The 23,490-nt window shown below is 42.9% G+C and overlaps 3 protein-coding genes across 3 annotated transcripts; 2 read left to right on the forward strand and 1 right to left on the reverse strand.

Moving 5' to 3' along the window:
- Nucleotides 1–165: 165 nt before the first annotated feature.
- LOC115133213 (protein DENND6B-like) lies at nt 166–14,400 on the forward strand. The gene is made up of 10 exons (XM_029666207.2): nt 166–776; nt 2,135–2,215; nt 2,357–2,417; nt 2,541–2,683; nt 3,023–3,135; nt 3,221–3,316; nt 3,410–3,564; nt 3,643–3,943; nt 4,023–4,323; nt 4,510–14,400. Exons 1-8 carry the CDS (start codon nt 705–707, stop codon nt 3,840–3,842), a joined length of 921 nt encoding a protein of 306 aa, XP_029522067.2. The 5' UTR covers nt 166–704; the 3' UTR covers nt 3,843–3,943; nt 4,023–4,323; nt 4,510–14,400.
- LOC115133215 (GRIP and coiled-coil domain-containing protein 1-like) lies at nt 6,929–13,849 on the reverse strand. Its single transcript, XM_029666209.2, is given in 3 exon segments — nt 6,929–9,526; nt 9,529–9,640; nt 12,743–13,849. Coding segments are annotated over 3 exon segments (2,484 nt in total). The 3' UTR covers nt 6,929–8,261.
- Nucleotides 14,401–19,725: 5,325 nt separating the features above from the next.
- On the forward strand, nt 19,726–23,436 carry LOC115133216 (ADP-ribosylation factor 4). Its single transcript, XM_029666210.2, has 6 exons — nt 19,726–19,924; nt 20,659–20,739; nt 21,769–21,878; nt 22,088–22,159; nt 22,452–22,577; nt 22,760–23,436. Exons 1-6 carry the CDS (start codon nt 19,858–19,860, stop codon nt 22,844–22,846), a joined length of 543 nt encoding a protein of 180 aa, XP_029522070.1. The 5' UTR covers nt 19,726–19,857; the 3' UTR covers nt 22,847–23,436.
- The last annotated feature ends 54 nt before the right edge of the window (nt 23,437–23,490 follow it).

The raw sequence follows: 23,490 nt of genomic DNA on the forward strand, positions 1-23,490 counted from the left end.
TACAGCGCCCTGCTGCATGCATTGTGGGAGTTGTAGTTTACTCTGGAGCTGAACGTGAGTTTCTTTCAAAAATGTATAATCAAACCAGTACATTTACCAGAATGAGCTTTCCGTCCCCTTTCAACGATCTATTTATTTGCATTAGTAAACACTTCGGGGAAACATTTTAATCATGTTGATTTCGAAACAGTCTTTCAATAGCACTTGATTTTTGCAGAACAACTATGTACTGTAACTACAGGACAGGGGGATTCAGCTGTCATTTCAACCCTTCTCACTGTGGAGAGGCGACGCGTCTTGCTTTCACGTCACGAAGTAAATAGCGGACAGGGCAGCACAATCATTCGGGGCAATGAGGAAATGGACATCTGATTCGTGATTGACTCGTTGGACAGCTCCAAATCTCGTTTTATTGAGTCAGAGAATACAGAATCGAGTTTGCCATGGGCCCGGTTCCCTTCGTGGCTGGAGTGTGTCTGCGTCGTTACCTTCTACCTCGGCCAAGCCAAGTATTTATCGGTTGCAATGTACTTTACTGTAGTGTAGCATCCCTAAAATGTGTTGTTGACACCCAATCTAGCTAGCGTGCTAATGATGTTAATGTGTACAAAGTCTGGTTTGCTTGCAGAAAGAAATCATGATCCACATCAACCTCATATGTTTCATAATCTGTCCAGCCGGCGCATGTGTGGAATAGTGACATCATGACATATTGGCATTTTCTCCTCTATTCCAGCTGGTGTCCCCCACACCATGTGAAACTCACTGAGAAGGAGGTATGAAATGAATTTATGCTCATAATTTTCGTGATGCACCCCACACATAACAAGCTAGTTGCCTGTCAATGAATAAATCACCCCGATTGTGCTTCCGCTCCTTTAAACTCCAGAAAACTAGCGTTTGCTACCTGTCCTTCCCTGGCTCTTACTCAGGTTAGTGTATTAGATGGCACATTCTGTCATCACAAAATACATTACAGCCGATCCAGGGCCCTATGCACTTGTGGATATCTGACATGATTTGATGGCTTTTAACAATATGGTGAAACTTCCACCTATCCTATCAGAAGTTGGAACTATTACCATATTGCAGAGTTCCCCAACTGTCGGCCCACGAGCCACATTTTGTCCACTGGTGATTTTTATTTGGCCCCCAAAGTTTTCTGAGCAAAACAAAAAATAGTAAAAAATAATAATAATAATTACGTTTTATTGCTGGACACAAAAGACTGGAAAAAAAACTAGCAAATCAGCTCCAAGTGATTTTAATTTTGGAAATATGTTCCAACGTATTCCCATGTATAGTAGAGCGAGACATGTGATCGTATACAAATGTAAGTCAAGTTGGAAATGATGTTTTATTCAAATATTACATCCGTTTGGGCTTCTTGCAAGCAATTTGCAGTCTACAAATGATTTGTGATTATGTTCTGGCCATCTGACCAGCTGCTCAAGAAAAGATCGGCCAGCTGCTGAATTTAGTTGATGATCTTTGCCAAATTGCTTGCACCTGTCAAATCCACTCAGATCTCCACAAGTGTATAGGGCGTAGGGTCTAGGGGTCGATTTGGGATTGGGCCAAAAATCTATATCAGTCACATGACCTGTGTGATGTTTCCCAGGATGCCTTTGGGACACCCAGTTCAGCTTCAGATTGCATCAGTCTGTGGGCCGCAGGGGCCCCTGGTTTGTAGAGGAGAATGCCTACAGCAGAGATGCACCCGTCACACTACTGGTGAGCCCTCTGTCTGGCCCAATCCCAAATCATATTTATGAAGCTCTAATTGGATTTGACAGGTGTAAGCAATAGGGTAATAGTTGCCCTCTGATAGGCTAGGTGAAAGTTTCACTATATTGCTTATATCAACCAAGTCCTCTCACATCTCCAAGTGCATAGGGTGTAGGGCTTAGTCTTAGCGGTCGATTTGTGATTGGGCGTCTCATCGGTCCTTTGCTGTGGTCTAACTGAACAACTGGTCCAGGGACAGTTTGGTTGCTTACTTTTTAGGGTTATGGTTGGTTCTTTGGTAGGGACCGCTAATCTGAAATCAGTGACTGGAGTGGAATATTCATGTCAGCCACCACTAAACTGCTGTCATTGCAATAACTTATTATCTACCCTCTTTCCCCATTAGCGAGCGCTGGCCCATTTCTATGGCTATGTCTACTTCAGACAAGTCGAGGACGCCACCGTCAAAAGAGGCTACTTTCAGAAGGTGAGAAGCTTATGTTGCAGATCTGCTTAGTAATCAGAACCACAATGTATTCACATTTGGTTTTCTTTCATTCTCTCTCCTGCCTTTCTCTTTCACTCTCTCGTACTGGTTTCCAGACTACTGTATGCCCACCTCTTTCAGTCCTTGCTGCAGATCATAGCTCCAGAGTATTTTGAGAAGTTGGAACCTTGCCTTGAAGCAGGTGGGGCAATATATAACCTCTTGTCTTATTTCTAATTCATCTCCCATTTATAATTAACTAGGGCTCTAAGGTACAGTCTGGACTCTACTTCCCTAACATCTTTCTCACTCTCCCACCATGCAGTGCGCAACGAGATTGACCAATGGCAATCTCCGGTGCCAGGGCTGACACTCAACCTACCTGTGATGGGCGTGGTCATGCAGGTCAGGATCCCATCCAAAAACGACAAACCAGGGGGGAGCCCGGTGAAACGAGCACAAAAGGAGGTTGGTATAGCTTTTTATGTAATGGGCCACGTGCCCATGAAAATACGACTTCTCCATGACGTTAGTAAAGTTGCTGTTAGTTGATGGGTATCGCTAGAGGACTATATCTAAAAAGTATGTTTCTGTTATTACCAGAATCTTCTACCAGCCCCTATGATGCTATCGACAATACATGAGCTTGACCTCTTAAAGTGAAAATCTAAACATATACTGTACATAGTTCTGTATCTGTGTAAATTACATGGCTTGAACTTAGCTATATTTTCAGTTTAATTTGAGGATGCATTGTATTAGTGAAAGCAGCATCGTATATGAACTGACCTGTCCAGGTGTTTCCAGTCCTTCATGATCCACCTGCAGATCCTCTGGGAGCTCATGCTGATCGGGGAGCCCGTGGTCATCATGGCACCCTCTCCCACTGTCTCCTCAGAAACCGTGCTGGCCCTAGCGAGGTAAACAGAAAATTAATGAACTATGACATTTAGCGTCATGTGTATGTACCTTAACTCTGTGTTTGTTCTTTCTCCCATCCTACAGCTCGATTGCTCCACTGCAGTATTGCTGTGATTACAGGCCCTACTTCACCATACACGACACTGAGTTTAAGGAGTATACCACTACGACACAGGCACCGTGAGTAGGGCTTACTCTAAACACTGTGTTTATACTCTGTCATACCCAAGGGGCAACTCAACTCACCCTGCTCCCTTTCTCTCGCCTCTCCAGTCCCTATGTGATTCTGGGGGTCAATAATCCCTTCTTCATAAAGACCTTCCAGTCCTGGCCCCACATTATACGCCTTGGAGAACTCAAGATGTCAGGTGACCTGCCTGTGAAGGTGAAGAAACTAGCCAAGCTAAAAACACTGGACACTAAGTCAGGTAAAACATCTGGAGTTATGGAACCAACATGGTTTGAGAGTGAGTTGGTGTGTAAAAACATGTTCTCCCAACCTGTAGGTATCTACACAGCACATAAAATGTTCCTTCAAAAAGAGAAGTCTCTCATCAAAAGACTCCTTAAAGGGATCCAGAGGAAGAGGCCATCTGAGGTGCAGAGTGCCATCTTGAGGAGACATCTGTTAGAACTCACCCAGAGCTTCATCATCCCACTGAGGGGACTGCCTTCCCTACCACACATCCATCCCACCCCTATATAGACTGTCTGTCCTGCTGCATGCTGTGTGTCTCACCTGTCTCCCCCAGTAACACTACCTGGCCAGCCTGATGCCTCTGCTAGAGGTCTGTGACTCCTTGGAAGGTGGGTGACATTGGTAGCAAACCTGTTTCTATGGTATGTTGATACTATGTTTGAATACGGTAATACGTGTGTGTTTCAGATCCGTTTCCTTCAGTCAGGAGGAGTTCATGGGGACTCTGGAGCACGCTGGACCTCGGCTCACCTCTGTGCACAAAGGGGATTGGGTGGGTCTGTCCACCTGCCACCATCTGTCATTTCTAACTATTGTATCTAGTTGTGGCACATATTTTTCAAACAAATCATCCATAATGCATTGCACTTTGATGTATGGCCTAGTAGGAAATTCTTCAGGTCCCCCAACTTCGATGGCTGGTATCGCCTGCGACATGGAGCTGGCCCAGAAACCAGAATGTCTCCACCTAGAGGTCGTCTGTGATGCTGTGAGTTGATCCCCACAGCCTTGTTCACTCACACCTAAAGACATTAGTTTAACTCTACTTACAGAGCATCATGTGACCAATAAACTCAACCACACGTCTCCACTGACTTTAATTCAGTTAGGAGTCCTTTCCCTACCCATAAGAGTTGGTTTGTTTGAATGTTTTGTTAATGATCTACTCACCCAGGACCTGCTGGGTTGGACCAAGGGCAAGTCAGAGGTGGAGATCGTGGACCTGGTCCTGAAGCTGAGAGGGAAACTGATCAGTAAAACTCATCAATATGTCCATTACACTCACCTCAACCATTTGTAACATGCTATATTTAGTGTAAGAAATGAATTCTGTGCCACAAACCATTGCGTACTATAGTCTGTCTGTCCCCCAATCCAGATGAAGGCTGGAAAGCAGCAGCTCCCAGTGAAGGAAGGGGTGCTGGAGAACCTAGAGGGATACCCCTAGACTATCATCAACTCTGTACCATAGGACATGCTGACTGTACTACACAGATACTGACACACTGCTGAATAGATACAGAAACTGATGCTGAAGTGTTTTTTTGTGTTTTAAAAACAACCTGAATTTAAAGTATTGCCATCAGCCAAACCACTACACCCTCTGAGTAATATCATGTAGCAAACTAGAAGTTTAGGTGATATTAGAAAAATGGCTATGGTTCATCATGACAATAATATTAGATCAAGGGGAATAGAGAGTAGTTGAAATGTAGACTTTATGAGATTATGCCTTCACTAAGTATCCTGATTGTTACTAGTGGGATTGAAGCATATACCTGTGGAGAGGGACATGTTTGAGTATTTAACATCCATAGTGGTCAGCGTAAAAATAACTATCATAGGAGCCTACATTTTACTACTTCACGGCTGAGCTGTTGCACCTAGACGTTTCCACAAATTTCCACAAACTGACTTGTTGAAAAGGTGGCATCCTATGATGGGGCCGCATTGAAAGTCACTGAGCTCTTCAATACGGGCCATTTTACTACCAATGTTTGTCTATGGACATTGCATTGCTGTTTGCTCGATAAAAAAAAAAAAAAACTAACTACCACACAAGCTCACAGAATGGGACCCCTGAGTGCTGAAGCGTGTAGAAATTGTCTGTCCTCGGTTGCAACACTCACTACCGAGTTCCAAACTGCCTCTGGAAGCAACGTCAGCCCAATAACTGTTAGTCGGGAGGTTCATGAAATGGGTTTCCATGGCTGAGCAGCCACACACAAGCCTAAGATCAACATGTGCAATGCCAAGCGTCGGCTGGAGTGGTGTAAAGCTCGTCGCCATTGGACTGGAGTGGTGAATCATGCTCCACCATCTGGCAGATGAATCTGGTTTTTGCGGATACCAGGAGAACCCTACATTCCCCAATGCAGTGCCAACTGTAAAGTTTGGTAGAGGAGGAATAATGGTCTGGGGCTGTTTTTCATGGTTCGGGCTAGGCCCCTTAGGGAAATCTTAACGCTTACGACATTCTAGACGATTCTGTCCTTCCAACTTTGTAGCAACAGTTTGGGGAAGGCCCTTTCCTGTTTCGGAATGACGATGCATAAAGCGAGGTCCATACAAAAATGGTTTGTCAGGAGCGGTGTGGAATAACTTAACTGTCCTGCACAGAGCCTTGACCTCACTAATGCTCTTGGCTGAAAGCAAGTCCCCACAGCAATTTTCCAACATCTAGTGGAAAGCCTTCCCAGAAGAGTGAAGGCTGTTATTGCAGCAAAGGGACCAACTCTATGTCAATGCCCATGATTTTGGAATGAGATGTTCGACGAGCAGGTGTCCACATACTTTTGGCCATGTAGTGTACTTGGTGCACAGTAGACATGGCTGAAACTGAGCTTATTTCTTTAATGTTAAAGTGGTCAATGAGTGCATAGCACACACGTAATACATGCATCATCTCTTGTGGGTATAGGCAGTTTTTTTTGTTTAAAGTTGACAGTGCCAATCCTAACCAAAGCCACACCAGCTCCAAGCTAATTCTGCTAAGATATTCATCCATCAGCTAACATCTTTCTACAACCACTCATTACATTGCCGGTTACCAGTGAACGTAAAACGAATGCAGCTGATCAGGGCTTCTACCTCATTCACTGCACTCCCTTTTGGCTGTCTACTAGGCCTGTGTTTACATAGGCAGTCCAATTATGATCCCCCCGAATTCGTCTTTTGACCAATCAGCTCAGATGTGAAAAGATCTGTGATTGGTCAAAAGACTAATTCATGGAAAAAAAATATCAGAATTGGGCTGCCTGCGTAAACACAGCCCTATTGTTTCTCAAATAGGTACAGTATATGTGGTACTTAAATACCTTTTCTTCAGTTTGTTTTGTGAAGTACTGTAATGGCATTTGGTCACTAGGGAAGCCGTAAACTGCAGTTTTCATATGAGTATTGATAATACTGATACTATTTGGATCCTGGTGTTTACTTATTTATAATAACCTATAGTTATATTTTTTTTATATAAAAAAAATGGTTTCTGATGCAAATATACCGTTAGCGGTTACTAATAAAATTTGGAAACAACAGTGCTGAATGACAACTCAAAGGCTGTGATATATCCATCCACCCACACGTTTACAGAATCGCTGAGAAAAATGGTTTAATTTTCATGTTGAGGGAATCAAAAATATGCATTTCAACAATCAGCATTGTATTATCCACTCAAAACTGTATACTAGAAAATACTGTAATTACCAACCAAAGTATTCAGCTTTTTAGCCCTCAGATTATCATACAATTATGTACACATACAGGAGATCTAGCATTAAAGGGACACTGAGATTTTGGCAATGAAGCCCTTTATCTACTTCCCCAGAGTCAGATGAACTCATGGATACCATTTTTATGAAGTTAGTTTAGTGAGCCAATGCTAACTAGTGTTAGCACAATGACTGGAAGTCTAAGGTATCTACTAGCATAATAGCAGTTACCATAGACTTCCAGTCATTGTGTGAACGCTAGTTAGCAATTGCGCTAACGTTAGTTAGCAACTTCCTTCAAACTGCAGACAGAGACATACAAATGGATTCTATGAGTTCTGGGAAGTAGATAAAGGCATTGCCAAAATCCTGAAGAATCCCTTTAAAGCTACTGATGCACTCAGTATTAAAAGGAAAGATTTACCCATTTAGAATCTTCTATTGTATTTGTGCATCTCTGAGCAATGTTCTATCAATTCCCAGGGTCATTTCATGTTTCCATGTGTATCGGAGTGATTCGCCCTTCAAGCAGACAGAAATACAGTCGGTATGAAGAGTTTTGCATAATTTTTTCCACTAATTGGCTTTATTTCAATATGACGCAAAACTCATCATATTTCTGCCTGCTTGAACAGGGAATCTTTCCTTTAAACATAATTATGGCTATGTTTACACAGACAGGCCAATTATTAGACTGAGGTTTGTTATCTAAAAGTTAACAGAGTCTGTCCTTGTCCCTGTGTAAGAATGGTCAATATTTGGTTACCTTCCTTTGACAGAAACACAGATGTGAGCCTCATGCTATGATTCTATCTTATCAAAGAATCACAACAACCAAACATGCAGCTTCACATAGTGGCAAATACAAACCCACACTTCAATATCCACTGATTATATTGCAAAATCCAATGTTTTGTGTGCTTCTTTCACACATAAAGCAATCATTTTGAATAAAGGAAAATAAAATGGCGATCAACATTTGCGCTTTGACACTGTTGATTACATTTTATTTTCCTCAAGACTTTATTCAAAATGACTGCGTTATGCGTGACACCACACCGGAATCCTGGGAAAACAACACACCAAAATAAATAGCTTTTATTCAGGAAAACTAAAACACACTTGTTGACTGTCGGGGGATTAATTCAAATGAGTTCTCATTATTTGCAGAGTGAGGAGCTGAACTCTTCTCTTCCCATCATCATCATCATCATTATTACCTCATCCCTGCCGTCCACCACGCCTGGTTCTGGTGCTGTTTGACCACCGCCTGCTTCTCCTGAGGGCTGAAGTGCAGGATGGTCAGTATGGCTGTGAGGGTCTGCTGACGCCCCCTGGTGTCCTGAAGGGTGAGGAACTTGTAGATTACGTTCTTGAGGTACTCCAGGTTGGCCCCCTCCCTGCCCTGGTCCCTGTGCCGTTTGTCCAGCCTGCCGCGGAGCTCAGCCACCTCCTCGTCGTAGCGCTCCCCGTTTGCGATCAGCCTCCCCTGCAGCTGGTGCACGTCCTCCTCGAGCCGGTGCTTCTGCCGCCGCAGCGAGCCGATCTCCACCTCCTTTCTTGCCAGCTGCTCGACGTACAGGAGGAGCGTGGGCTCGTTGGGCCCTGCCAGCCGCAATGCATGGGTGATGATGTCACTCTCCTCCTGCGCCAAGTCATCCATGTTGTTGGCGTTGTTGCTGTTGTTGCTGCCGCCGTCCGCGGTCGCTCTGAAGTCTTCCCCCGTTTCTCCTTCGTCGCTGTGGTGGCTTCTGTAACCAGCGAGACTGTAGCCGATAGACTTCAGCTTCTCCAACTCCTGGTCCTTCTCTTGCAGTAGGGCCATGGTGCGGTCCCTCTGCCGGTGCAGTTCCCCCTCCAGCCTGAGGAGGCTCTCTCTGTATTGGGCCTCAGCCCGGTCAAGCTCCTGTTTATGACCCTGCTGCAGCATCCCTTTCCCCTGCTGACACTCCTCCAGCTCCCGGCGGTGCTTGGCCTCCGCCTCATCGCCATGGATACGCTGGTTGATGTACTTCTCCTTGAGCTCAGCCAGCTGGTCACGGGCCTCCTCCAGCTCTTTGGCGAGGCTACAGTCTTTAGCGTTCTTGTTCTTCAGCACCACCTGCGCCCGCACCTTGTAGCGCTCAAACTCCTCCTTCAGCTGCCGCAGTTCCTGCTGGTAGTACAGCGCAGAGGCCTTCTCCCCGTCTGACGACTCCCCCCAACTGCCCGTCCCCTGACCCAGCTGCCCCTCCATCTCAGCCATCTTCTCTATCTCCATGGTCTGCTCTGGGTGGTTCCTCTGTGTGGCTAGCAGAAGAAGTCTCTTCACCTTCTCCAGGCGCTCCTTCAGCACGTTCACGTCCAGGTTGGCCTCGTCCATGCTGAGGTCCAGGGGGGAACCGCGGGTGGAAGCGGCGATGGCCAGGGTCTTGTTCTCCGTGTCCAGCTGCAGGATGCGCTCTCTCAGCCAGTGGGAGTTCTGCTGGTCCCTCTGCCGGCCTTCTCGCAGGCCCCAAGCAGCTCAGACAGCTCAGACACTCGCAACTCCAGGCTGGCCACACGGCCCTCCTCCAGCTGGGATTGCCCCTGCAGACGCTCCTCTGCCTGCGACACCTGCAGATAGAGAGGGGACAGGGAAATGACAGCCATGAGACACAAATAGACAACGGAAGACAACAGTACATATAATGCGATGTTATTCTCTGCCATGGCATTTATGTTTTATCAAGCTGTTTCTAATACAAGGTCAAGGGTTGTTGAATATAGTGTTAAAATTCAGGTCATCAAATATTTTCTATATGTTTAAGTCGTTCACCATAATACAGGATACATTTGTGAAATTAGTGCAGGGTGAATCCATTTGAACTCAATCACTTTCTGACAGCACCCCTTTTGATTTGAACGAAACCCTCCATACATATTTACCCATTATAGAAGCGCCCAGAAAGTGACGTTTTGAAACAATGCCAAAACATTCAAGAGATGTAGGTGCTCAAATGTACCTATTTTTGCATACCCCACCATACCATGAGACATCCATGTTTTCATCACTGGAAAAGATAAACTGTGGAGATTGATATCATTTAAAAGCTTAAAATCAGGGTTGTCAAACTATTTTATAATTTCTTGAAAAACATTTTTTTCCTTAAAATGTATTTTTTTAAATTTTGAAACATAAATTATATAAATACGTGTAAACTCAGATTATTTGTGTACGCTGTATCTTAGACCCTATTTTATATCATCTAAGGTTTTTGTGTTGTTACCGCCATCGGTTGAGACAACATGCTCTTTAATACAGGGTGGGTGTCAAGTTTTGGCTGATACATGTGCTAAAATGGGAATAAAATTGAAACGTCAACTTTCAAATGGTACCCCAAAGATGGTTGGAGAGGTGGACAGGTGACCATCTTTGTGGTAGTAATTAGAAGTTCAATTTAAATGGGGTACCAGCTAAATTGCAGTGGTCTGAAGGGATAGGTCCATTCTATGAATGACATTTCTATGATTGAAATGACACCCAACCTGTATTCAAGAGCATGTTGTGTCTCAACCGATGGCAGGCACAACAAAAACACCTCAGCTGATGTAAAGTAGGGTCTAAGCTACAACATGTGCAAATAAAAAAATAAAAAATCATAGTTCACGTTTTTAGATAATTGACGTTGAAGGTTAAAAAAGTCACAAAATTTTTTAAAATATATTTTTTTAAAGAAATTATCAAAGTTTGAAAACCCTGTTTGGAAGCTTTTAATATATATATACATCAAACTGAAAATTTTACAGTGATGAAGACATGGATGTCTAATGGTATGGTAGGGTATGGGTATTTCCATCTTTAAATGGACAAGAGCGCCAACATGGGAAGTACCGTCTTTCGGATGGGACGTTAAAAACGGGTATCCTGACTCTCTATGGTCTGACTCTCTCTATCCCATGGCCCTTATCGTAACAGTAGGGGTGTTAACCCCGGTGTCCTGGCTAAATTCCCAATCTGACCCTAATACCATCATGGCCACCTAACCATCCCCAGTTTCCAATTGGCTCAGTCATCCCCTCTCCTCCCCAGGTCCTAAGCTGTAAAAGAGAATATGTTCTCAGTCAACTTACCTGGTAAAATAAGTGTAAATAAAATAAACAGGAACATGTCAAATTGAGTGTAAAAATAGTATATTTTTGTGAAATTAAATTTTTTAACCTAGAAATTTGGAATAAGCAAAGGCTTTGATTTCTGGTCAAACACATGGAAAAGAGGTCTTAAACAACATCTACCAGATCTAACATCTACCAGTATTACAAATACATCAACACACAATAATGAAGTAAAGACCCCTGCCAACTAATTGTCAACACATTTAGTTTTTGATAAATTTGCCTTTTGTAAGTTTAATAAAAATTGCCTTGTAATTCTGTCACTAAAAACCCACATTTTAAGATATTTTCTAATTTCTCTCCCTCATGAGGGAGGATAATGAAAGTTCACAGAAGTAACAAGGTAGACCTACCAATTAGCTAGTGTGTTTACTGATATCAAGTTTGTTTATGAATGAATAAGGGATTCAAACGTGTAAATCTTTTATAAAATCTGTAACGGAATTAACGCAATTGAATTGGCTACAATCTCCCGGCTCTTACAGACACCTACCCCCTTCCCATTTACTGTAAAAAGCATCCTCGCCCGCTGAGCACCGACAGACACCAGATGTCCACGGACGTTGCAAAGTTCTTGAAATTTAGTCAGTCCGCCCTGGCCGGACCAAATCTGAACCAATCACAGACTTCAATGTTTCACAAGTTTGGACAGTACAGTAGAGCACAGTAAAGAAAAGTACTTCATTGTACTGTACTGAACTCTACTGTGATGACCAAACTTGTGAAACATAAGACTTCTTTCTATGATTGGTTCAGATTTGGCCTGGTAAAGACCAACCAAATGTGGTCTTGTTTGGGGGCAGAGTTCATTATAATATAATAGCCAGTGTGTAGAATAATACCCGAATGTGCAAAAGGAAGATATTGCATATGTCTACCTTTGCGTACCTATTCCGGATAGATCACCATGAAGAGAATAATATTCATTTCCATAATTATGCATTTCTGGATAGTACAGATCAGGGACCTATGATGTAATTCCGTTACCGGGTGTAAATCCACTTCACCTACTGTAGTTCAGTAACCAACATTTTTTTAATTCATTTTTTAAACTCAAGGTGTCATGTCATAGCTGACAACCAATTCTTTCTGCAGACATCTTTGAATCTTAATTCAGAGCAGATATTTAACAGAGTGTTTGGAAAACGTGGTTGGATAAAAAACTGAGGGAGATTTTACTGTAATTCTGTTACCAAACTTTGCATCTGCACAGTTCTTCCAGTAAATGTGTTTTTGTGAAATGCTGTGTAAATTGTTCAAATTAGTCCTTGTAGATAGAGTATGGTATGTTGAACTTTGAAATCAATGGTTTTGTTTGGCATACGTTTTGAAGTGAAAAATCAGAGTCAACGTGTAACTCCGTTACCATGGAATTGCTTGTAAGAAAAATGGGTCAACTGAGTACCTTTATCTCCTGAATGTTTTGGCATTCAGTTCCAAAAAGTCCCTTTCTGACCACTTCTCCATGAGGAAACATGCATGAAAAGTGTTCTTTAAATGCTGTTAAAATGTGATTGAATTCAAATGGATTTACCCTGCAGTCCTTCCTAAGCATTACCATACCTTTCTGATCTCATGCTGCATCTGCTGCTGAAAGTGGTTCTTGAGTGTCGCCAGCTCCCGCTGAAGCTCCTCCACCCGTGGGTCTGGCTTGTTCCTCTCTGCCTCCGCAGTCTGAAGGCTCCTCCTCATCTCCTCCCTCTGCTGGGTCACCTCCTTTAGCCGGGCCTCATAATCGTGCCCTCGATCTGCGGCCTGTGTGACCTCCAGCAGGACCTCCCTAGTGTCCTCCAGCCGAAGCTCAGCATCCTGCCTCTGGCTTCTCTCCTCCTGCAGCAATTTTTGGAGCTCTCTGAGCATGAGGGCGTGGTCACCCTGCTCCTGCTCTCTCTCATGTTGCTGGGTTATAACCCGAGCCTTGCTCTCCGCCAGCTGCTCATGCAGGGCATGGATCTCTGCTTCATGCTGCCTCCTGGACTCCTCCAGCCTCCCCTGGAGCGCATCCATGTCCTGCTTGATCTTCCGCTTGTCGGCCTGGAAGTTGGCCTCCATCCTGGACTTTTCCTGCGTGACCGTGGCCAGGGAGCTGGTCAGGGTGGTCAGTTGGGTCTTCAGCTGGAGGACCCTCCGGTCAGCCTCCATAGAAGAGGTGGGTGGGGGTGTTATGTGCTGCTGAACCTCAGACCCTCCACTACTGCTGGAGCTGATACCGCTCTCTGACCCACTAGCCTCCTCAGACCTCTGGGACACTGAGGGGCCTCCAGGCCCGGTCGCCCCCATCTCTCCTGGGCTACTACCCTGGTCCTCTTCAGCCTGGTCGCCCTTGGTGCTCCCACTGGTAATGCTGGTAGCAGTGTCGGCGGAGGCTGCTGTGTCCAGACTGTCCTCGCTGTGCATGGAGCAGTGATCATCTGGGAAGTCATAGGTCATATTGCTGCCACTGGCAGAGCCGTCATCTCCACGCTGGCTGAGGTCGACCTCCTGGGAGAAGGTCAGTACCTTGAGACTAGCCTCCAGAGCCTCCTTCTCCTTCAGCAGGCTCTTGTAGGCCCTGACCACATCCTTGAAGCGTGTTTGATACTGGACCAACTGCTTTCTCTGAGTCTCTATGGTGTCCACAAGCTCCTTCTTGCTGGGGCCACCCCCAAAGCTCATCCCAAACTTCTCCATGGCTCAGTGGGTTTTTGGTTTTATTTTCAGTTGCTTGACTTTCAGCTGAGATCCATGATTGCTGGCTCAAAGACCTGCATGGGATATAGTAAGAGGAACCATTGTTAGACAGCATGATAAAAGATAAAATAGTAGCAAACTAACGTTAGTGCCAAAGATAATGTTGGGTTCGACATTTTGAACATTGAGATATTAAATAAATGATAGATAGAATCAAAGGAGACAGTTAGGGGTTCTCTGTAGAAGGACAGATAGCTGTGGAATGTGTTGGAATGTGTTGGGTGGACGGGAGCAGAGCACTGTGTTGATACAGGGGAGACAGGTGGACATCTGTGGATTAGGTGAAGGAGGGGTTGAGGTGAGAACAGGTCACCTGAAGGGAGTAATAAGGGTTTGGGATCTTGTTACTCTATTCCTGTTAAACCATAAACTAAGGATTGAAGAGAGGGAGTGTTAAGTAGGAGGTATATAACTGTGATGTGAGAAATGTTTTGCCATCTGATTACAGCTGTACAGAACCTTTGGGAAGAATTAAACTTGGTTAAAGCTTCTCTGGTATCTGTGGGTTATTTATTCTGAAAAATAAGAACCTAACAATACATTGCTTTCAATACAGACTTATTCCACATTTTGTTGGTACATAAATCTTCTCCCCTAGTCTAATATCATTTGCACTCTTGAAGCAGGTTCTCTTCAAGGATTTTCTAGAAGAAAAAGAAACGCACACCTATTTAGGCGAGGTGCTGGCTAGCGGAGTAGAAAACTTGAAAATAAAAGAGAGCCGCACACTCTAGGAGTTCAGATGCAAAAATGTAATTACCAACATTGACAGCCAAGCTGTCTTCATTAGGGTATAATCACAAACACTGCGGGATGACTCATTTTATATAGTGTCAAAAGACACAGGTGTCTGTAATCATGGCCAAGAGTGGCCTAATATCATTGGTTAATTATCAAATATTAAAATTGCATACAGAGAACAGCATACAAACAACAAATGGATAGCATACGATCATAAATCCATTTTATACTACACAAGCTTACAAACAATTACAATGGCAAAGTCACAATTAATCACAAGAATGGCTTCAGATCAAAGTCTACGTTGAGACCGAAGGGAGCAAGGGTCTTTAAGTTAAAGATCCAGGCAGCCTCTAGTTTTAACAATAAATTATCAAGGTCACCCCCTCTCCTAGGGAGGGTGACATGTTCGATGCCAATATAACGCAGAGACGAAATCGAGTGGCCTGCCTCCAAGAAGTGGGCCGCAACTGGGTAAGTAAAGTTTTTACACCTAATGGTGCTACGATGCTCTGAGATACGTACTTTTAATTTGCGCTTTGTTTTACACACATCATTTTTACCACAAGGACAAGTTAAAAGATAAATAACTGCCTTAGTGGAGCACGTAATAACACCTTTGATTGGAATCAATTTCCCTGTTTATGGGTGTTTGAAGGATCTACATTGAGCACAGCCATTACATTTGTAGTTTCCATCCAGTAGGGGCGCAAACAGACGTTGTTCAGGAATATCTTGTGGTGGTAAATCAGAGTGTACCAATTGATCTGTGAGATTTCTGCCCCGCGAGAATATGACCAAGGGAAGGTCCGAAAACACATTACCGAGACTATCATCGGATTTTAGAATGTGCCAATGTTTGTGAGCAATTCCCTTAATTTGTTCAGAACGCTTTGAATAGTGGGTAGTTAGAACACAAGAATGCGTCTTTTTGCGACTGACCTTGAAAAAGGTCATGTCTCATTTTGTTTTGAATTTTCTCAATGGCAATATTAATCTGATAATTTTTGTAGCCCCTCTCCTTGAACTTTCTTTGCGTCTCAGCCATATTTCTGTCAAAATCTGATTGTTTTTTGCAAATTCTTTTGATTCGACAGAATTGGCTGTAGGGCAAACTATTTTTCAAGGGAAGTGGGTGACAACTATCAGCCCTCAACAAACTGTTACGATCAGTAGGCTTCCTGTAAAGATCAGTGTATAGAACATTATCTTCTCGGAAGATCAAGAAAACTGATTTGACGTGTATCAGATTGCATAGTAAATCTCAAATGATCAGAACAGGAGTTAAGAAAAGCATGGAACGCCTGGAGCAGTTTTGCATCACCCCTCCATAGAACAAAAATATCAGCAATATACTGTTTCCAAATAATGATGTTAGGCAAGAAAACATTTTTGAGAGGATTGAAAATAGACCGTTTCTCCATGTAACCCACATACAAATTAGCATAGTTTGGAGCCATGGGGGATCCCATAGCAGTACCCTTCGTCTGAATAAAGAAATCATTTAGAAACATGAAATAGTTGTGTGTGTGAGTACTATTTCAGCCAATGTTATAATGCATGCACTGGAAGGTAGTTCATTAGGGTCACGTTGCAGAAGAAAATGTTCCATAGCTTCAATACCGCCCTCTTGTGGAATATTTGTGTATAAAGACTCAACATCAAAAGTAACTAACAAGGTATTCTCAGGGAGAGGATCAAGAGATTCAATGATAGAGATCATACTGCTGGTGTCCTTTACAAAGGAGGGGAGCTGTTCTGCGAGTGGTCTAATAAAAAAGTCAACAAAAGTAGATAGAGGGGCCGTTACTGCATCAATGACCACTACAATAGCACCCTGGAGGTTTTGTAACATTCTTGTGTAATTTCGGCAAAGTATAGAAAGTGGCAATTATAGGGTGTTGAATAGCCAAAAAGTCATGTTCTTTTTTGGTTATCTGACCAGAATTTATGATCGTATGCTATACATTTGTTGTTTGTATGCTGTTCTTTTATGCCATTTTAATATTTGATAATTAACCAATGATATTAGGCCACTCTTGGCCATGATTACAGACACCTGTGTCTTTTGACACTATATAAACGAGTCATCCCGCAGTGATTGTGATTATATCCTGATGAAGACAGCTTGGCTGTCGAAACGTTGGTAATTACATTTTTTTTTTTTAGAGTGTGTGGCTCTCTTTTATTTTCATCTCTTCAAGGATTTGTCTGTATTTGGCTCCATTCATTGTTCCCTCTATCTTTATAAATCTCCCAGCTGCTGCTCCTTGCTGCTGAAAAGCATCCCCATAGCATGATGCTGCCACCACCATGCTTCACGGTAGGGATGGTGTTAGATGGGTGATGAGCCGTGACTGGTTTTCTCCAGACATAGCGCTTTGCATTCAGGCCAAAGAGTTCACTTTGTCTCTCATCAGACCAGAGAATCTTTTGCCTTATGATCTCAGAGTCTTTCACATAGCTTTTTGCACACTACATGCATTCTGTCCTCCCATCTCTGCCAAGGAACTCCATTGTACTGTCAGAGTGGTCATTGGATTCTTGGTCACCTCCCAGATCATGTTCTTTCTTGCCTGGAAACTTTCAACACTCTAGAAATGGTTTAATATCCTTCCCCAGATAGTACCAGTCAAAGGTTTGGACACACCTACTCATGAGAGCCAGTTTCATCATAGCGCCCTATGTTTTTTTTTACGACTGCACTTGAAGAAACGTTCAAAGTTCTTGACATTTTCCGTATTGAATGACCTTCATGTCTTAAAGTAATGATTTCTCTTTGCTTATTTGAGCGGTTCTTGCCATAATATGGACTTGGTCTTTTACCAAATAGGGCTATGTTATGTATACCAACCCTACCTTGTCACAACACAACTGATTGGCTCAAACACATGCCAAGAGTGTGCAAAGTTGTCATCAAGGCAAATGTTGGCTACTTTGAACAATCTCAAATATAAAATAGATCTTGATTTGTTTAACATTTCTTTGATTACTACATGACACCATATGTGTTAATTCATAGTTTTGATGTCTTCACGATTATTCTACAACGTAGAAAATAATAAAATAAAGAAAAACTCTGAAATTAGTAGGTCTGTCCAAACATTTGACTTGTACTGTATGCCTCATGACAATTCTATCTCAGATCTACGGACAGTTCGTTGGACTTCATGGTATAGTTTCTGCTCTGACATGCAATGTCAACTGTGGGGCCTTATATAGGCAGCTGTTTCTTTCTAAATCATATCCAAACAATTGAATTAGGCACAGGTAGACGCCAATCAAGTTGTAGTGACATCTCAAGGATGATCAAAGGAAATTGGATGCAATTTGTAGTGTCATAGCAAAGGGATGTGAATACTTATGTAAATGTGATTGTATGGCCAGGCATGACTCCAACACCATCATTAAGTTTGCAGATGACACAGCAGTGGTAGGCCTGATCACCGACAACGATGATGAGACAGCCTATAGGGAGGAGGTCAGAGACCTGACCGTGTGGTGCAAGGACAACAACCGCTCACTCAACGTGATCAAGACAAAGGAGATTATTGTGGACTACAGGAAAAGGAGGACCGAGCATGCCCCCATTCTCATCGACGGGGTAGTAGTGGAGCACGTCCTTGGCGTCCACATCACCAACAAACTAACATGGTCCAAGCAGACCAAGACAGTCGTGAAGAGGGCACGACAAAACCCATTCCCCCTCTGGAGACTGAAAAGATTTGGCATGGGTCCTCAGATCCTCAAAAGGTTTTACAGCTGCACCATCGAGAGCATACTGACGGGTTGCATCACTACCTGGTATGGCAACTGCTAGGCCTCCGACCGCAAGGCACTACAGAGGGTAGTGCGCACGGCCCAGTACATCACCGGGGCCGAGCTTCCTGCCATCCAGAACTTCTATACCAGGTGGTGGCAGAGGAAGGCCCTAAATATGGTCAAAGACTCCAGCCACCCTTGCTACCGCACGGCAAGCGGTACCGGAACGCCAAGTCTCGGTCCAAGGAGCTTCTGAACAGCTTCTACCCTCAAGCCATAAGACTCCTGAACATCTAATTAAATGGCTACCCAGACTATGTGCGTTGGTTGCATCTGCATTGTTGGTTAAGGGCTTGTAAAGTAAGCATTTCACTGCAAGGTCTACTACACCTGTTGTATTTGGCGCATGGGACAAATTACATTTTATTTTAAATTAAATATTTCATTTTCAATAAACGTGCAAAAATGTACTAAAAGCATGTTTCACTTTGTCAATATGGGGTATTGTGTGTAGATGGGTGATAATATTTTAATCCATTTTGAATTCCGGCTGTAACAACAAAATGTGTATTAAGTCAAGGGGTATGAAAACTTTCTGAAGCACTGTACCGTTCTGTGTTAACTGTCTATAGTACTTGTCTGTTTACTTTACGAGGCAGATTTCAACCGACATGGACAGACGTGCTTATGGGCAGACTAGTTGCAAATAATAATAATGTATTATTCGACAGCTAACAGTTAGCTAGCTTGTTAGTTAGTTATCATGCTAAGTTACACAACCATCTGGAATGGTCTCCACGAAAGACCTCGCTCTATTCGAAAGCACACCATTTTCAAAAACTGTTCGATACACTGATGTATAATCAAATGTACAATAATATAAATCAGAATGTGCAATATCATAACTTTAAAGTAAACTCACATTCGGAATACGACGTGTCAAGAAACGATGGTTTTCCAAGCTACTTCCTGTTCTTCACAGTAGGCAAGAATGTACCAGAAGCAGTCTGTAAAAGCGGCCATCTTGCGAAGGGCGAAATAATCCGTTATCTGTCAAACACAGAATATTCTCTGTATTCAACATTCTCAATAAACTACTTCTGAGCACATTTTGATACTATACACTGTATGCCTTGTGCAATGAAAAGCTCAATAAACGACTTCTGTGCCAATGTTGATACTATACACTGTATGCATTGTACAATGAAAAAAATCAACGATAGCGACATGGTGCAAAATGAAGGATATTAGAGAGAGGAAAAAATGAATGAAGACTCGTCTGTGAATAAAGTTATGTGAAAGCGATGACGTCATTTATTCCGCGTTGGCCTGGACGTGGCATCTGAAAAGACTGCGAAAGGAAAGCTGCACCCACTCTCTGTCTGGTTACAATAAACAGCTTTGGTTTTATATTTAAGTATCGTCGCGCGGGGCTCTTTCACAACATGGGGCTAACAATTTCGTCGATATTTTCCAGGCTTTTTGGCAAAAAACAGATGAGGATACTTATGGGTGAGCAATCCTTTTATCAACCTGGCTGCTAGCTAACGTTAGCTAGCTTAGTGGGAGGGGGTTGCCATTATCAGGGATGTACTTTGCTTTTTGTGAAATATTACAGTTAAGTGAACAGGTAGTTTACTATGTATTTCTATTTGTCTTGTAACGTTAACATTACTCGTTTTGAGAGCAATCGGAGTAAGAACACAGACTAGCTAGGATAACACTCAGGCTTAGGCAGGAAAATGGATAGCTATTTGTGCTATTGCACAATAATTACTGGTAGTTTGTTCACTTAATACCAACGAATGGCTTAGTTACGTCACATCTCAGGAATATTCAAGTTTGTAGCTGTCGTGACCTTTTTATAATGGGTCCCTAGTTTAATACAAAATATCTAGACTGATTTACATCACTCTTACCATAACTCACACCTGTGTGTGTTAGCCTATATTTTGGGGTTGTGGATGCTGCTCCTAATTTGAGCTGAAGGCACAGTTGCTACCCTATATATTTATATACGTTGTCCAAATCATTGCAGTTTGACAGTGCTGATGGAAAACTAAGCACCCTCTCTGTCAGCTGTCAGAGGGATTTCATTTGACATAGACCTCTTGTAATAGCTACCTATCTCTTTCATGAAGTTGCAGTACAATAAGTTTGTCTTGCTTAGGTTACATATTTTCCATACAAAAAACATCTGGGCTTATTATGATTGGGAAGTTTGACCTTACTATTTTCTTCTGTAGTTGGTTTGGACGCTGCTGGAAAGACCACTATTCTCTACAAACTGAAGCTGGGGGAGATTGTAACCACTATTCCAACCATTGGTAAGAAAATCTCAGAGCCAAAGATGGATAGATCTCTAGCATACACAACCATATGCAAAACATGGGCCTTCGCAACTCCTGGCACTGTCTTTAAAAGCATCTCCTCAGTAATCTGATATTAAATGGGGAACTTGCTTTCTCATTGAGCTTGTGAGCAAATTATTAAGATTTCTTTTGATGTCTTGTTCTGGTGACTGACGTAGCATGACACACACTGAGCCCAATCTTTGATGCCATGGTAATCAAGTCCAATTGTTCACAGATGTAGGCCTACCCTGTTTAATGGTTATGGAAATGTCCACACAGAGCTGTGCACTCGACAATTTAGTCTGTCATATTTAAGAAAAATATATATTTTTGGACATGACGGTGAGGTATAGAAGTGAATGCTTTTAAGCCTTTCATGACCATAGTTCTGGGCACAGCAGTCTAAGGCACTGCGTCTCAGTGCAAGAGGTGTCACTAAAGTACCTGGTTTGAATCCAGGCTGTATCACATCCGGCCATGATTTGGAGTCCCATAGGGCAGCGCACAATTGGCCCAACGTCGTCCGGGTTTGGACGGAGTAGGCCGTCATTGTAAATAAGAATGTCTTCTTAACTGACTTACCTTGTTAAATTAAAAAAAATACAATTTAAAAAAGAGATGGCTGCACTGCCTCCATGCACCAGAGCTGTTGGGGCTTGCTGGGTGAGGGGGCTCTTTAGATGGAGCAGATTGTTTGATAAATGTCTAAACACCTAGTCAAAGTAAGTAGGGAAGAAAATAATGGTTTGTCCCACCTAAGATCAGACAAAATTGGGTCACCATTCCATCGTTTTTCATTTTCAATTTGAGCTACAGGCAGTAATTTACTCCTATTGCAAATTGGTTTTAATTAGCTTATCATTTATACAGAACCTTAAGTTCTACCATAATGATCTAGACCGGAGCTGTTTATGCTGGTAGAGGTCAGACTGGTGATACTGGATCTAGTCTCTGTGTGAATTCCTGTTGCTGATTCTTTCTCGCTCTTCGGTGACCGAGCAGGTTTTAACGTGGAGACTGTTGAGTACAAGAACATTTGCTTCACCGTGTGGGATGTGGGCGGTCAGGACAAGATCCGCCCCCTCTGGAGGCACTACTTCCAGAACACACAGGTATGATACACACCTGTGACAGCAGTGACTTACATCAGTGGTCATCATAGCATATCTTTGATGTCTTAATTCAAATATACAAATAGTGCTAGAATCAATGTGTCAGAATGGACCCTGTCAAAAGAACCTCTTGTTTATCCAAAAAGCTAAGTGAATATGTACAGTAGACAAAATAATAGTAGCCTGACCTTTGAACCTTGACTTCACAGGGCCTTATCTTCGTAGTGGACAGCAACGACAGAGAGAGAGTAGCAGAGTCGGCAGAAGAGCTGTCTAAAATGGTAAATGTTGCATACATGTCTATTTAAGCTGTTTTTGGTCAAGGAACAATACTATTTTTGTGTTTGCATTTGCAGTATTTCTGTGAAAAGGAACCTAAAATGAGCTCATGGTTGGCATGGGCAAATAAACATTAATTCAATGGCAAATGATATTTATATAGTTGCCATTGTGACTGATCATTGACACACAGCCTTCTGTGGCCTATGGTTTCCCATTGACAATGGCCGCCTGCATAAATGTTTTTCCTTCCCCTTGTCCTCCTAACCAATTCTCATTTATTTCTCTCTACAGCTGCAGGAGGATGAGTTGAGGGAGGCAGTGTTGCTGGTGTTTGCAAACAAACAGGACCTGCCCAACGCTATGGCAGTGAGCGACCTCACAGACAAACTGGGCCTGCAGAGCTTGCGCAGCAGAGTTGTGAGCATCTCTCTTTCTCACTATCACTTGAACAGTCCTTCCAAAGAGTTGTACAGTAAAATGTATTTCTGATCAGATAAACATGTGGTCCATGTAGTATACACTGTGGCTTTGCAGAGTTATTCATATGTATGACATTACTGGCATTTATGTACAGCAACTCATTATGTCTCTCCTTCCAGTGGCATGTCCAGGCTACCTGTGCTACCCAGGGCACGGGGCTATACGAAGGACTGGACTGGTTATCCAACGAGCTGTCGAAACGCTAAAGAATGGAGAAATCGCAGGACCGAAGCGAACAAGATATGAACACGCGAGCAAGAGTAGAAGGGGTGCAGGCTGAGCATTACATCAATGGAAAAAAAACTGCGACTTTTTAAATTCAGTGTGTCTGTCTGGTAGAACTTGCAGTTATGGACTTTGCGATCAGTTCCTGTTCTGAAACCTTTTTTCATCATTCTTCCCTTTTATTCCCATTGTCATACATGCAGATGTTTTAGACTCTTTTCTTTTTACCACCCAACTTCCTCAACAGTAAAATTGTTTTTAAGTTCCATGTTTTAAAAAAACATAACAAATAGATTCACATGATGGTTGTGTTCTGATGTTGATCATTGTGGAATGGAAGGGTGGGCCACTAGATTTTGTTGGGGGGGGTATTGGGATAGCAGGAGTTTGTTGGAAACGGTATATGGAGCTGTTTCGGGTGTAAAACCCCTATGGCCTCCCCTGACTCAGTCATTCCAGAGATCTGAACCTGAAGGCCAGTTCCATTCCTAAACAATGTGAAGATTGCAGGACCTTCAGTCATTTCAAAGGCCATTATGATGCAATAAAAATTTTATTTTTCTTTTCTCAATTGTTGAAACATTGTCATTTGTCTTCTCTGATTGGGTGAGGTGGGACATAGTTG

This window comes from Oncorhynchus nerka, linkage group LG8 (genome assembly GCF_034236695.1).
Source record: "Oncorhynchus nerka isolate Pitt River linkage group LG8, Oner_Uvic_2.0, whole genome shotgun sequence".
NCBI classification, from domain to species: domain Eukaryota; kingdom Metazoa; phylum Chordata; class Actinopteri; order Salmoniformes; family Salmonidae; genus Oncorhynchus; species Oncorhynchus nerka.